A 15,248-nucleotide genomic window follows, 5' to 3' on the forward strand; every position below is an offset into this window, starting at 1 on the left:
AAGGATTGGCGAGGAAGCTTTAGTGGAGACACCTTTTCCCCATAAATACCTTTTTCAGGAGTGAGTTTCTCTTTCTAGGGGTTGATTTCTCTCACTTCCTATTGTCATTCTTAACTACGTGTCGTATGTAAATTGGATGTTTGTACTGCCTGTACTTGGGAAGTGAAGGTAATCTCTGATGCCAGATCATTTGCAAGGACCATCTTTGGAGAATAGCTCTTGATTTTTTAGGAACTGCTCCATTGTCCATTGGACCATTTCCAGTGTGCCATGCCCTTACTGCTTGGGACACAAGATACCTAAAGGGGTGGCATCTATCACCTGAATCTCCTGGAAAAGATTTGTTGACCACTAGCTGCACTTTCTATTGTAAGTAAAGCAAGAGCACTGCTGAGAAAAGGGCCCTTTGTGATGTGCTGCCCTATCTTTGAATGCCTTTCCCCGAGTGGGAAATCAGGCTCCTCCCCCCATGTATTTTTACATTTGTAGTTTATTTTGTTAGGTTGTTGTTTTCTGACTGCTTTTTCTTCTGTTCCTTTAAGTTTAAAAATGTTGCTGTACAAGCCAGTTTCACCTTACACACTCCTTTTTAGAATAGGATCAGACCACTTGTGGCAAGTCACCAAATGCCGATGCTGAATAATACTCTTATGCTTGGCAGCAAGTGGCGGGGGCGCTTCTGGGACTGCTTCTTTTTTCTTGTTCCTCCTTTTATTATTGTCAGCAAAGGAAAGTGAGTAGTTTCATGCTGTCACCTGCATGTCATGGGCAAGAGAAACATGCCCAGAGACAGGCTACCTATGTTTATTAATGGTTTACCAATTAACCCTACCACCCGGCTAAATGATCATTTGTTCTTGTTCTTGTACCAGCAGTTGGTATGCAATTTATCTTTTGCCATCAGTGAATGCAAATGAGATACCATAGATCTGATACTGTGCCAACTTATGTACATAGAGAGGTGGCTGTGAACATGCTGCATTTAAATCATTTTAAGTGTTTTCCACACTTGCTTTCTATGTGGCAAAGGATGGTATGCAATTATTGTATTTTCAGAATGTCATGCTTTTTACTGTGAAAGTACTACCACATGCCAAGGTTAGTTCACCTAGCTGCACTACTGCAGACACAATTTGTCTGAAGACCAACAAGTCGGAGGTTCTGTCAGTTCCTGCTCCTGATGCGGGGACATGAGAGAAGCCTTCCATAAGGATGGTAAAACATCAAAACATCCAGGCATCCTCTAGGCAACATCCTTGCAGATGGCCAATTCTCTCACACCAAAAGCGACTTGCAGTTTCTCAAGTTGCTCCTGACATGAAAAAAAGCAAGAGATGAACCCCTATGCTTTCCTTTCACACTTACTGTACATAAGCTTGCAAATACATCTGTTTTTTTAAACGTAAATGAACTCTGAAGCTCTAAAGAATTCAGAGTGTTCTAAATCCAGAATTCTTAAATTGTACTTGATTTCCATGTATGCATCGTAAATAGTTTTGTTCCTGGTTCCATTTTCAGCAATAGGGAAACATTTCTGTATGTTATATATTATGAAACTTAAAGGATTTTTAAAAAAGCTATTGTAGTTTACAGACAAAACAGGAAAGTACTGTGGTTTAGAGCTATTTGATCACAAAAGCCAATAAACCCGTGTGTGGCTGTGTATGTGCATTGTACATTAAGCGAGGAATGGTTAACAAAATAGTACTTCAGAAAATGACACTTGAAAGGGGTTTTCTGTTTTATAAGTTGGAATATATATACTGTGAACAGTTCTAGGCAAAGCACATCTTGCCACTTCCCTGCATGCATAGGTACATACAGGTTAAGCTTTGACAGCAGACTCTGCTTTGGCTGTTTAGAAATTGCATCTGATTCTGAATGCTGCTCCCAAACTGTTAGTGCACTTGCTAATTCTTCTTCATTGGTTCTTGGCATGTTTCTGGATCCATTTTATTTTCAACCAGGACATCCCTGTCTGTTGCTTTGAAGTTTCATGTTTAATTTCAGTAGTATTTTATCAATTTAATAATAACAACCACAATAGTAGTAGTAGTAATAGTAGTGGTCTAAAATAGCTGTGATCTGGAAGGTGGATGAATACAGCCCTGGTTGTTTCCAAAGCTGTGAGATGTCCCCAGGTGCCCCCTGATCCCATGTAGTGCCCCTCTCCCCAGTGTCCAACATTCAAACCTCTGTACCTTGTAAACTAGGCATGGGCAAACTTTGGGCCCCCAGGTATTTGGGACTTCATCTCCCACAATTTCTAAGAGTTGGTAGCCTGTTGAAAACTGAGGGTGAAGGAGGAAAGTTTGAGGAGAAGAGTGACACCAGGATATTTTCGAAGCTACTGAAAAAGTGGGGTAGAATAGGATTCATTCCACTGGGACTGTCCCTGCTAAATCAAGGCCAGTTGGAGGCTATGGGACTGTAACTCCACAAATCCCAGCCGGTCTGGTATATTCTGGAAATCGTAGCCTTTTCAATCTCTGACAAATGATAATGAAATGTCTCTTATTAGCTTATTGCAATATATGAGCACTAAAAAAATCTTTAAGGTACCTTTGAAAGGCATTATTCGAAAGGCATTATTTTAGAGAGATTGTATTTATATGCTGATTATTTATTTCAACCTAATTATTATTTAAGAAAAAAAGGATTGAATCTTTATTCTAAGTAGAAAAGATATATTGACAATGTGATGTTTATTTGTTGGTTGTGTCATCATAGTTGGCTCAAACTAGGAACTAGATAGATACAGACTTTCCTGTCCTTGCTGCCCATAGGTTAAATGATAAAAGGATTTCAATGGTAGTTTGACTAACTGAGGGTTCAAATGGACTGCACTGGAATGGGCAATAATTGTGGAAGAGGCCAGAGGGCCGTGTTCACCACGTAGAAGTTCTAGGAGGGACGCTTTCCCCCCAAACCCCCGAAAGCTAGGGAAACATTTTCAAAAATCAGGAATTTCTTTCCCCATAAATATTATTCAAATGCTTTTTTTCTCTTTGCAGTTATGCTAGCAATTCTAAGTGAATATTTTAAAAGGCAGGGGCATCTCTTAACCTACAGAACTTTATGTATGTATGTTAAGAACCCCCCCCCCCCAAGCTGTCATCATAGATGTCTGAAATGAAGACCCAAATAATTAACATAATTAAGTGTGGAATTGCCACATTTGCCTTCCCTTTTGATTTAGTTTTCCACTCTAAGGGCACATGTGTCAAATTCAAGGCCCACAGGCCAAAAGTGACCCATCATGCCATTTGATGTGGCCTTCCAGGTGGACTTCTGTATTCCACATTCAATTGATTTTAAGCTTAATGTTTGTATGTGTTCAAGGCACTGAATAATTGCCATATGTAAACTGCCTTCAGCCCCCTTTGGGGAAGAGAAAGGTGGGGTATAAATAGGGTAAGTAAATAAATAAGACATAGCTAGAGCTATTTATACCTCACCTTTCTCTACCCCAAGGGGGTAGGGGAGTTGTGATAAAGTCATATCTGGAAGGCTGCCATTTGTCCCGTTTAGTCAGGACTACATTTTGCCCGATTTTAAAATTCCCTTTTCACCTTTCCCCAACCTCAGAGCCACAGGGGCTGTTGATTTGCATTTCCCATTATCCGCATGGCATAACGGGAAATGCAGGGGGTTGTTGCACTTTATCATCTGGGGACCCAAGCTGGGTAAAAAAAACCCAAAGAACACTGACCACCACCACCACCACACACACACATACATACATATTATGGTCTGTGTATTGTCAAAGGCTTTCATGGCCGAAATCACTGGGTTGTTGCAGGTTTTTCGGGATTTAAGGCCATGTTCTAGAAGCATTCTCTCCTGACATTTCGCCTGCATCTGTGGCAGGCATCTGATTACAACCCAATTATGGACAGAGTTCTTGAGAGAGAGAGAGAGAGAGAGATATGGCCTTCTATATTTATTTATTTGCGACATTTATATGCCACCCTTCTCACCCCAAAGGGGACTCAGAGTGGCTTACAAGATAAGAGAGAGGAGGGCAGAAGACAGTTCCATCTCGTCTCCTGTGCTTTACTAATAACATAACATAATATATTGTATATACATATATTGTATTACATTATAATATTATAAATATATTAATAATACAATATTATAATTATATATTTCACATTACATGTAATACTAATAATATTACAATATAATGGTATAGTACAATATAGTAATATTTAATACTGATAATGTACTATGCTAATAATATAATATGTTGTATGTATATATCTCTTGTAAGCCGTTCTGAGTCCCCTTCGGGGTGAGAAGGGCGGCATATAAATGTTGCAAATAAATAAATACAATATATTATATTATCAGCATAGCACAATCAGTATTATACATTACTATATTGTATAATATATAAATATTAATATAATATAATACATCACTATATCAATATTAATATAGTGGTCAGTGTTATTCAGTTATAGAGAGAGTTAGCCCTCTGTATCCATGGATCCAAGGCCCTTTGAAGGCAACCTTGAGGCAGATGCAGCCCTGAATGAAAAGGAGTTTGACAGCCAGATTGAAAGTATAGGCTGAAGGGGAGAGGTTGGGCTGCGAGGTGAGTCTCTGAGGTGTATTGGGCCTGAACTTGTGGAGGCAGGAGGCGGCCAAGGGGTTTGTGGGAAGATGGGCCTGGGGTGGAGTCTGCAGCAAGAAGCAGGAGAAAGGTATCTCTCTCTCTGGAGAAGGGATTAGTGCTCATTCCAGGAAAGAGATCGGTTGCCCTTTACAGTGATGTGCCCTGGATCTGGTGGTGGGTGATAGTATGATAGCTGGGTCCAGAAGCTCCTAGTGTTATGGAGATGCTGGAAAGGCGGTTGTGAATAAAGGAAGAGAAGGGACGGAGTGGGAGCAGGAAGATTGAAGGAAGGACAGAAAGGAGGGGATGCTTAGGGTAAGGATTAGGTTAAGATTTAGGGTTTGGGTTACTGTTAGGGTAAGGGTTAGGGTGCGGGGTGATAGTATAATAGTTGAGCGTTACGCACATTCCGTAATGATGGTTGTGAACAAGGGAATAAGAGTGGCACACAGAGGGCGTGAATATACTTTGTTGTTGCATTTGGTGGAAGGATAGAAAGGAGGGGAGGGTTAGGGTTAGGATTATGGTTTGGGTTAGGGTAAGGTTTAGGGCTTGGGTTCGGGTAAGGGTTTTACCATTACAGAAATCTTACATTGCTTCTCTAATATCTGTGTCCGGCCTGGCGTACAGTACCTCAGTCTGCTCCGTTCTGCGTTGCGCAAACAGCGCTCCTGAAGGAGTGAAGCAGAAACAGTGTAACGCTTGTAGCTTCCGGACCCAGCAATCATACTATTACCGGGTACGGTTTAGGGAGCCCCTGGTGCAGTGGGTTAAACCACTGAGCTGTTGCGCTTGTTGACTGAAAGGCCGCAGGTTTGAATCCGGCAAGTGGCGTGAGCTTCCGCTGTCAGCTCTAGCTTCTGCCAACCTAGCAGTTCGAAAACATTGATGAGTAGATCAATAGGTACCATTCTGGTGGGAAGGTAATGGCGCTGCTTGCAGTCATGCCGGCCACATGACCTTGGAGGTGTCTACGGACAATGCTGCCTCTTTGGCTTAGAAATGGAGATGAGCACCATCCCTCAAAGTCAGACATGACTGGACTTAATGTTAAGGGAAAACCTTTACCTTTACAAAGGTTTAGGGTTTGGGATTAGGCTTAGGCATACGGTTGGTTCAGGGTTAGGGTTTCACCATTAAAGAACCCCTTACATAAAGAACTCTAATCACCTCTCAACAAAAGATTGCCCCAGGCACTGCCAGGCCATCAAATGCTAATTAAGGTGGTCAGTTGAAACATTTCACACCTAGCTCCAACAGACAAGGGTCCTTTGTCCCACCCTGGTCATTCCACAGATATATAAACCCACTTTCCTAGTTCCAACACACCTCACTACCTCTGAGTATTTATTTTATTTATTTATCGTGTCAGTATCAACTAGACAATTGTATTACATTTTAAACAAATTTTAAACAAACAGACAAAACAAAGTTTGCAAACTTGGCAGTTGATTAAATGTCCTTTGACCAGTATCTGGCCACTTGGGGTGCCTCTGGTGTTGCCGCAAGAAGGTCCTCCATTGTGCATCTGGCGGGGCTCAGGTAGCATTGCAGCAGGTGGTCTGTGGTTTGCTCTTCTCCGCACTCGCATGTCGTGGATTCCACTTTGTGGCCCCATTTCTTAACGTTGGCTCTGCACCTCTGAGGATGCTTGCCATAGATGCAGGCGAAACGTCAGGGGAAAATGCCTCTAGAACATGGCCATGTAGCCCGAAAAAACCTGCAACAACCCAACTCTTGCATTCCTTCTATATTATCTGTCTCCGGCCTGGCTTACATTAGCTAAGTCTCTCTTGCGCAAACAGCTCTCTCGAAGCTCGGAGCTTCCGGACCCAGCTATCATACTATTACCTGGTGGTGTTGTTTCCGGATGGGCTCCCGCTGACCGCTGGGAAATGTAGTCCGGCCTGCCTCGCGGGCCTCAGCTGCCCTGGCTCCTTTGCGCCACGAGGGGGCGCTGTTGGCGCGAGTGGCCCTCCCTCCTTGCCTCCTCCCGCCCTCTTTCGGTTCTCTGCTGCGCTCCTTGAGCCAAACATGTCTGTGGGAAGGAAAGAAGGAAGGGAAACAGGAAGGAGGCCGGCTCTCGGGACCCTCTTCCTCCTCCTCGCCTCACGCGCGGCTCCCATGCAGGAGGGCGAAAGGGGAGGGGGGGAGCGTGCTGGCTGCGGGCCAAGCTGGCTCCGGTGGTGACGCAAGCGGGGGAGGGGGCGTGGCCGGGCGCCTTGGGCAGCCAATGGGCGCCGCGGGTCCGTGCATGCTATTATGCAAGGAGGCTTGGGCTCGGCAGAGCGGGCGAGCTTGCCTTGGCGCAGCGGCAGCGGCAGCACTGAGGATCCCCTCTTCGCTCGCTTGCCCGTGCATGAGTGCCCAATGCGGGCGTAGCAGGCGGGTGGCAATGGATCTCGGCGTCTACCAGCTCAGGCACTTCTCCATCTCCTTCTTGTCGTCGCTGCTGGGCACCGACAGCTCTGCCCTGAGGCTCGACAGTAGGTAAACGAGAGAGAGGAGACGGGCAGGAGGGGGGGAAGAGAGAGGGGGCTGTGCGGGGATCGGGGCCAGGACACCTCCTCCTCCTCCTCCTCTGCAGGTGCCCTTGTTGCGGCGGTTTCCCGCATTATGTAACTGCTGCCATCTTCCTGCTGGGTTGGGGAGGGGAGGGGAGGGGGAGGAAGGGGAGGGGGCTGCGCGATGCCTCGCGACCCCTCCCTCTTTTCCCCTCCTTCCCTCCCTCCCTCCCTCCTCCTTTCGGGGCCGCCCGGATGATGCTAACCTGCTCTCTTTCTTCTCTCTTTCCCCGTTTGTGCCTTGCAGCTCCTCCGGCGCCAGCGTCGTCGCCATAGACAACAAGATCGAGCAAGCCATGGTAAGTGGGCGCGCGCCCCCCACCCCGGGGATTGGCAGGGAGGGAGGGCGCGAGCGAGGGAGGGAAGGAGGGCGCGAGGGAGGGGGGCATGCCTCTCCTCCCGCGAAAAACACCAACCTTCTCCCCACATTTCCTGTTATTGTTTCTGTCGAGGGTCAGGTTGGATCCCATCCTTGCCCCCCTCCCTTTTTGATCAACACCCCCCTCCTCTTTTGTTGCTCACCGGATCCGCATCTTTTCCCCTCTCCTCTCTCCCCCCCCCTTCCCCATCAATCGCTGTTGCTAGGCAAACTCGGAACTATAACTCCCGGCTATAAATAGCGCGCCCCGCGGATTGGTTGAGGAGTGGAGTCGGGGGCGGGCCTTAGGGCGGCGCTGACGTCACCGCGGGGCCCGGTGGGAGGGGAATGCGGCAGGCGGCCTTGCCCTTTAAGAGCGAACCAGCCGCAGCCGGTGCTCCGGGGAGGAGAGGGAGGGGGGAAGGGGGGGCTGGTTGGGAAAGGGGGCTCGCTGCTGTTTCTCCTGCAGGGAAGAGGGAGGATGGAGGAGAGGATGCCCTCAAGGCTGGCCTTCATCAGAGCCCTCCCTCTCCCATAGAGAGACCATATTTTGCAGGCAGAGAGGTAGAGACAGAGCAGTGGAAGGTGCACAGGATGCTAAAGCTTAGCCTGTCATTTCCCCAACAGAAGAGGGACTGTGTGTCTTTCATTGTGTGGTACCCACCAATTGTATATACACCTTATCGCCTGTGCTATGTTTATAATATAATGCAATGTAAAATAATATATTGTATCTACATATCTGTATATGTATATCTCTATCTCTCTATATATATCGTGTCTTGTTGCTCCTGACAAAATAAATAAATATATATATAAATAAAAATGCAATGTCCGCTTGTAGGATTAACATAACTCAAAAACCACTGGACGAATTGACACCAAACTTGGACACAAGACACTTATCAGGCCAACAAGTGACCATCACTCATAAAAACAATGAAAAACACAGCAGAAGGGGCTTTAAAAGCCAAAAAATTAAAATTACATTACAATGCATGCACCAAACCACGCACACACACACACATACACGCAAACACACATATATACAAAATACACACATATATACACATATGCCGGCCACATGACCTTGGAGGTGTCTACGGACAACGCTGGTTCTTCGGCTTAGAAATGGAGATGAGCACCACACCCCAGAGTCAGACATGACTGGACTTAATGTCAGGGGACTACCTTAACTTTTTACACACACAAAACACATATACACAGACTGGGCCACAGCAATGCATGACAGGGGAGAGCTAGTCTATATAAATCAAAATGTAATGTTCGTTTTGTGGGATTAACTGAACTCAAAAACCACTGGACGAATTGACACCAAATTCGGACACAATACACCTATCAGGCCAACGAGTGACCACCACTCAAAAAACCACTGAAAAACACAGCGGAAGGGTCTTAAAAAGCAAAAAAACAAAAAATTACATAACAACGGATATGCAAAACCACATATATACACACAAACATGGATATTCACAAATATACACATATATACAGATACAGAACACATTTACAGAGACTGGACCATAGTAACGCGTGGCAGGGGACGGCTAGTCTATATAAATAAAAATGTAATGGTCGTTTGTGGGATTAACATAACTCAAAAACTACTGGGTGAATTGACATGAAATTTGGACACAAGACACTGATCAAGCCAACAAGTGACTTATCACTCATAAAAACACAGAAAAATACAAGAGACTTAAAAAGCAAAAAACCAAAAAAAACTACATTACGACTCATGCACAAAACCCCATATATACACAAACACATATATACAGAAATATGTACACACGTATATGCACACACAAAACACATACACAGGGAAAGGAGGGAGAGAAGGAACGAAAGAAAGGTAGAGAAGGAAGGAAGGAGAGAACGAAATAAAAAAGTGAAAGAGGGAAGGAAGGAAAGAGACAAGGAAGGAGCCAAAGAGCAAAGCAAGTGAGAAAAGAAACAGATAGAGAAGGAAGAAAGAAGAAGGGAAAGAAAAAGAGAGAAGGAAGGAAAGAGGGAGGGAAGGAAGGAGAGAAAGAAAGAAAGAAGGAGTCAAAGAGGGAAGGAAGGTTGGCCAGAGGGGTGCAGCTAGTAATATTTATAATATGTAATGCAATATGATAATAATAATATGATAATATAGTTATATATTTATATTACATGCAATATTACTAATAATATTACAATGTAATGGTATAATACAATATAGTAATATTTAATACTGATATTGTACTGTGCTAATTTATATAAATAAAAATGTAATGTTTGTTTGTGGGATTAACAGAACTCAAAAACCACTGGACAAATTGACACCAAATTTGGACACAATACACGTAGCAGACCCACAAGTGACCATCATGCATAAAAGCACTGAAAAACACAGCAGAAGAGACTTGAAAAGAAAAAAAAACATTACAATGCATGCCCAAAACCATATATGTGTGTTTGTGTTACGTATAGACACATACACATGCAAATACGCATATACACAAACATATACACACCCAGCACATATACACAGACTGGGCCACAGCAACGCGTGGCAAGGGACTGCTAGTAATATAATATATTGTATGTATATATATATATATCTTGTAAGCCGCTTTGAGTCCCCTTTGGGGTGAGAAGGGCGGCATATAAATGTTGTAAATAAATAAATAAATGTTTTTACAGTTTTATAATACCGAGTTTACTACTATTGTTATTGTCTGAACCTGGCAGTGAATTATTGCCATAGTTTGGAAGCCACCCCGAGTCCTCCATCGGGGGTTGAGAAGGATGAGTTATAAGTACAGCTAATAATAATAATAACAATGCCACCCTACTGGGATCTGTTCGCATTATTCGCCGATAAATCACACGGTCCTAGACACTTGGGAAGTGTCCGATATGTGATCCAATACAATAGCCAGCAGAGTGAACTTGTTTGCTGTGGACTCATCTTGTTACGTTTTAAATAACAATTCATTTTATGTTTGTTGTTTATTTTATGTTTGTTGTTTAGGCACTTTGTGCCATCTGTCAGCCACCCCGAATCCCTTCAGGAAGTTGGTGGTGGGATATAATAATAATAATAATAATAATAATAATAATAATACTTCTCCAAAGAAAGACAAAGCAAGGAGACAGCAGCATAGGGAAGGCCTTGGGCTGTTTCTCTCTGGCTCCACAGAAGAGTGACAGACACAGAACCAGAACTATATTTTCCTAATTTACTGATAAGGTTGCATTCAACGCTTCACCCCCAGCCCGGCCCTATAGTTTGCCCTCTTTATTCTGATTATGCCCACCATATTCCTAGTTGCTGGTTGTTGAATTGTAACATGCTAAAACGCACCCTGATTTCAATACTGCTACTGCAAACAAATGCATCTGATCCTCTGAGTCTAAGACGCACCCCATATTTAGCGATGTATATGAAAAAAGCATGTCTTAGATTGGAAGAAATATAATAATCATAACTTTAGTTTTATACCCCGCCACCATCTCCCCAAAGGAACTCGGGGTGGCTTACATGGGGACCAAGCCCAACGTACGGCAAAATTTACTAGCTAAAATACACTTTAAAACATAATAACATGTAATATAACATATACAATCTAATTAAAAAACAATTGAGAATGGCAAAATATAAAAACATTGTAAAAGTGTATCAAATGAGCCTCAACAACCAGCAACCAGGAATATACCCTCATAATCAGATTAGAGAGGGCAGGGCATAGGCTTGTGCAAAAAGCAAACTATAGGGCCTGGCTGGGAGTGAAGTGTTGAATATGACATTATCAGTAAATTAGGAAAATATAGTTCTGGCTCTGTGTCTGTCACACTTCAGTAGAGCCAGAGAGAAACAGCCAAGGCCTTCCCTGTGCTGCTGTCTCCTTGCTTTGTCTTTCTTTGGAACTGGAGAAATAATAATAATAATAATCATAATAATCATAATAATAACTATTATATCCTGCCACCATCTCCCTGAAGGGACTCAGGGGCAACTTATAGACAGCACAAGGTGCCTAAAACAAACATAAAATGAAGCACAATATAAAATATAATAAAATAAAACACATATGCAGATAAAAACATTCACACAGACTCAATAAAAGTGAAATCAGTTGGCAGGCAGTTAAGACTGGATCTACACTGGCATACACTGCAGCTTGAACCACATTATATGGTCCGTGAAGAGCAATGGTTCCCAGCCTTTAGTCCTCCAGGTGTTTTGGACTTCAGGCCCCACAATTTCTAATGGCTCATAAAGTGTCTGGGAATTCTGGGAGTTGAAGTCCAAAACAACTGGTTGGGAACCACTGGTTGGGAACCACTGGTGTAGACCCATATATTGTAGTTCAGCCATACTGGACTTCATTATAGAGTCTACATTTCATTATTGTGTCTGCACTCATTACTGGCCAGCCCCAGTTAGGAGCCCCTTCTCATAGTGGGGAGCCCCATGCCTTTGACAGATTCTGGCTAGATCCTGGCCTTTCCTCCTGGTTAACCCACTTGTCTAAGGGCCCTTCCACACAGCCATATAACCCAGAATATCAAGACTGAAAGTCCCACAATATCTTCTTTGAACTGGATTATCTGAGTCCACACTGCCATATATCCCAGTTCAAAGGAGATAATCTGGGATTTTATTAAGATGTGTGGAAGGCGCTGAGGGAGCATTTACACTGCAGAATTTATTGTGATGTTTACTTGTTAATGCAGTTTGGCACCATTTGAACTGCCCTAGCTTAATGCTAAGGGATCCTGAGGGTAGCAAGGCCTCAGCCTTCTCTGCCAAAGAGTGCTGCTGCCTTACCAAACTATAGCTCCCATGATTCCATAGCATAGTCATGGCAGATGACATGTTGCCAGTCTGTGTTAATTCTGCAGTGTGTATGCATCCTAGGTTGGTTTGGCAATAGCTGCTTCCTTGCCTCACTTGCCTGTCTTCTTTAAAGCACACCGAATACTTTCAAGTATTAGTTAAAAATAGTTTATAGAATGAGTAATGCAAACTCTGTGTGTATGTTTTGATTATTTAGCAGAAGAGCAAATGAAAGTGAAAAAATAAAATAGAGGTGTGTTTGTGTATTCTGGTGAACAATACTGATATTGTTACGATGTGTGGTGGAGGCTCCTTCTTTGGAGGCTTTTAAAAAGAGGTTGGGTGGCCATCTATCAGGGGTGTTTTGATTGTGCTATTCCTGCCTGCCCGGGGGTTGGCCCATGCAGTCGCTTCCAACTCTATGATTCTGGTTATTACTTATGCACTATTATTCAGACAATCATGACAGTAGAGTGGAAACTATGAGGCCCTCCAGATGTTGTTGGACTACATATCCCAGCAGCCTTAGGCAGCATAATCAGTGGTGAGGAGTGCCAGGGACCTCAGTCCAGCTGCAGCCAGATGACTGCATGATTCTTCTCTCCTGAGCTGAAGAATAGGAAGCTGAAAGCCATATAGAAGCAATTGATCCTTGGTAGGAGCCAAGAAGAAATCACAAGGGCCATTAGTTTGGATTTGTCTGCTTCTGCCGTTTTGGCTCTGGAGCTCCTGGTGGCACAGTGGGTTAAACCCTTGTGCCAGGAGGACTGCTGACCAATAGGTCAGCAGTTCGAATCTGGGGAGAGTGGGTTGAGCTCCCTCTGTCAGCTCCAGTTCCCCATGCAGGGACATGAGAAAAGCCTCCCACAAGGATGATAAAACATCAAAACATTTCCCTGGGCGATGTCCTTGCAGACGGCCAATTTTCTCATACCAGAAGTGACTTGCAATTTCTCAAGTCGCTCCTAACACAAAATAAACAAATAAATTGGCTGTGGGTTCTTCTGTTCCTTCCAGATGCCCTGATGTATTTTTCTTTTCCTTCTTCCTCCACCTGCAGGATCTTGTAAAGAGCCATTTAATGTATGCTGTAAGGGAGGAAGTGGAGGTTCTCAAGGAGCAGATCAAAGAGTTAATTGAGAAGAACAACCAACTAGAGCAGGAGAACAGCCTTCTGAAGACGCTGGCCAGTCCCGAGCAGATGGCCCAGTTCCAGGCGCAGCTGCAGACGAGTCCGCCGCCTCCCTCTTCGCAGCCGCAAGGGACGACGGCCCCCTCCCAGCCACAGCCGGCCCCCTCCCAGCCGGCGCCACAGGGCTCGGGACCTTCCGCGTAGGGCCCTCTGGCGCCGAGGCAAGAGGAGCCCTGGACTCTGCAGAGAGGCAGGACTTGCCCAGGAACCCACCATCGCCCACGCCACACTGCATGCTGCCACCCGGCCGCGAAGACTTTTACGCGCCCTGCATCCACAATGGCCCCCAAGCCGTTTCATTTCCCAGCATTCCACTACTCCTTGGGAATGGGGGAGTTGCGATTTCTGTTTGATATTCTTTAAGTTGCGGGGCGGGGGTTGTCTCACAGGTCTAAATGCTCTGAGGACATGAGCAGCTTGGGCAGGTGGCTGGCTGCGAAGACGCAATGGACTGGTGTGCCTGAAGCTTCCCCCCCTTAAGGTCTTCCTCCCATAGAGTGCCATGACGAATGCAAGTGCTGTTGAGCATGGAAGTATGAAGAAATTGTCTGGGGCAGCGGGGATGAAGACCCCTTCCCTCCAGCATTCCACCAAGAAGCCAAAGTGAAGGGACTTGAGGGGAAAGGGACCTTGGGCAAAGATGGCGGGACCCATTGGCCTTCGAGACCTGCTGCAATCTTACAGTGCACTTGTTGCTTTTTGTTGCCAAGGACGGGTGCAAAAATGTGTTTCTAGGAAGAGAGCAGGTAGGTGACATATTGCTGTGACATAGGTTCATAACAATGAAGGTTTATTTGCTTATTGTATATTTATGTATTTAGTGTAATTACTTTGTAAAATAGGAACTGTAACTACTCATTAAGTTGTACAGAGTGAATTTAAAGGATGAACTGAACTCAAGTTTGGATAGGTTTTTTTTATTTTATTTTTGATGCTACATAAGTAAGATTTGCACCTACACAGCTCTTCAGAAACTGGCTGATTGAGGCTGTTTATGTAAGCTCTAAATATTGCCTTGGAGCTGAATACCTTGAAGTCAAATGCTGTTCACTTGTCATTCAGTTTCATGCAGCTGTGATCAATCCGTGAGAGCGAAGTTGACAAAACAACTTCTCACTTTCTCTCTTTTGCATATGACCTGTATAGTAGTATGCATATGTTCCTGTGCATGTTCTTGGGAGGCGGGGAGGAAAACTGTAAAATGTCAGCCTATTTAACTATTGCACTTCTCAACTTCCAATAAAGCATAAAACCTTGATTTAGAAGTTGCAGTTTGAAGAGCGTTATTCCTTTCCACATCTGCCGCCCACCAAAATTTAACATGATGAAGACTTGGAGTTTTGCAAAAGTTTTGCAAAGGGTAGCAGTGGTGTTTTTCAACAATGAGCGGTTTAAGAAGTTGCCTTTTTATAAGAAAAATCTATATAAATAAAAATGTTATGTTAGTTTGTGGGATTAACATAACTCAAAAACCACTGGAAGAATTGACACCAAATTTGGACGCAAGTCGCCTACTAACCCAACAAGGGACCATCACTCATAAAAACACTGAAAAACACAGCAGAAGAGACTTAAAAAGCCAAAAAAAAAATACATTAAAATGCATGTGCAAAACTGCATATATACACATATACACAAATATACACACACACATATATATGCATATATACCCACACAAAACA

The 15,248-nt window shown here is 44.1% G+C and overlaps 1 protein-coding gene across 5 annotated transcripts in view; it reads left to right on the forward strand.

Annotated features, from left to right (window-relative positions):
- Window positions 1–14,831, forward strand: part of TSC22D1 (TSC22 domain family member 1) — a 76,691-nt gene extending 61,860 nt beyond the window's left edge. For 3 of the 5 annotated variants that reach the window (XM_060769250.2, XM_060769254.2, XM_060769253.2), the window contains exons 2-3: window positions 7,436–7,487; window positions 13,435–14,831. In XM_060769250.2, the coding sequence (XP_060625233.2) occupies window positions 7,436–7,487; window positions 13,435–13,710 (328 nt within the window). In that variant the 3' untranslated portion in view covers window positions 13,711–14,831. Of the gene's footprint in view, window positions 1–6,842; window positions 7,115–7,435; window positions 7,488–13,434 lie in introns of those variants that run through there. The other 2 variants (XM_060769252.2, XM_060769255.2) reach the window with 2 other exon arrangements.
- Window positions 14,832–15,248: the final 417 nt, after the last annotated feature.

The sequence above is a fragment of the Anolis sagrei genome, chromosome 3, assembly GCF_037176765.1.
Source record: "Anolis sagrei isolate rAnoSag1 chromosome 3, rAnoSag1.mat, whole genome shotgun sequence".
In the NCBI taxonomy this organism is placed as follows: domain Eukaryota; kingdom Metazoa; phylum Chordata; class Lepidosauria; order Squamata; family Dactyloidae; genus Anolis; species Anolis sagrei.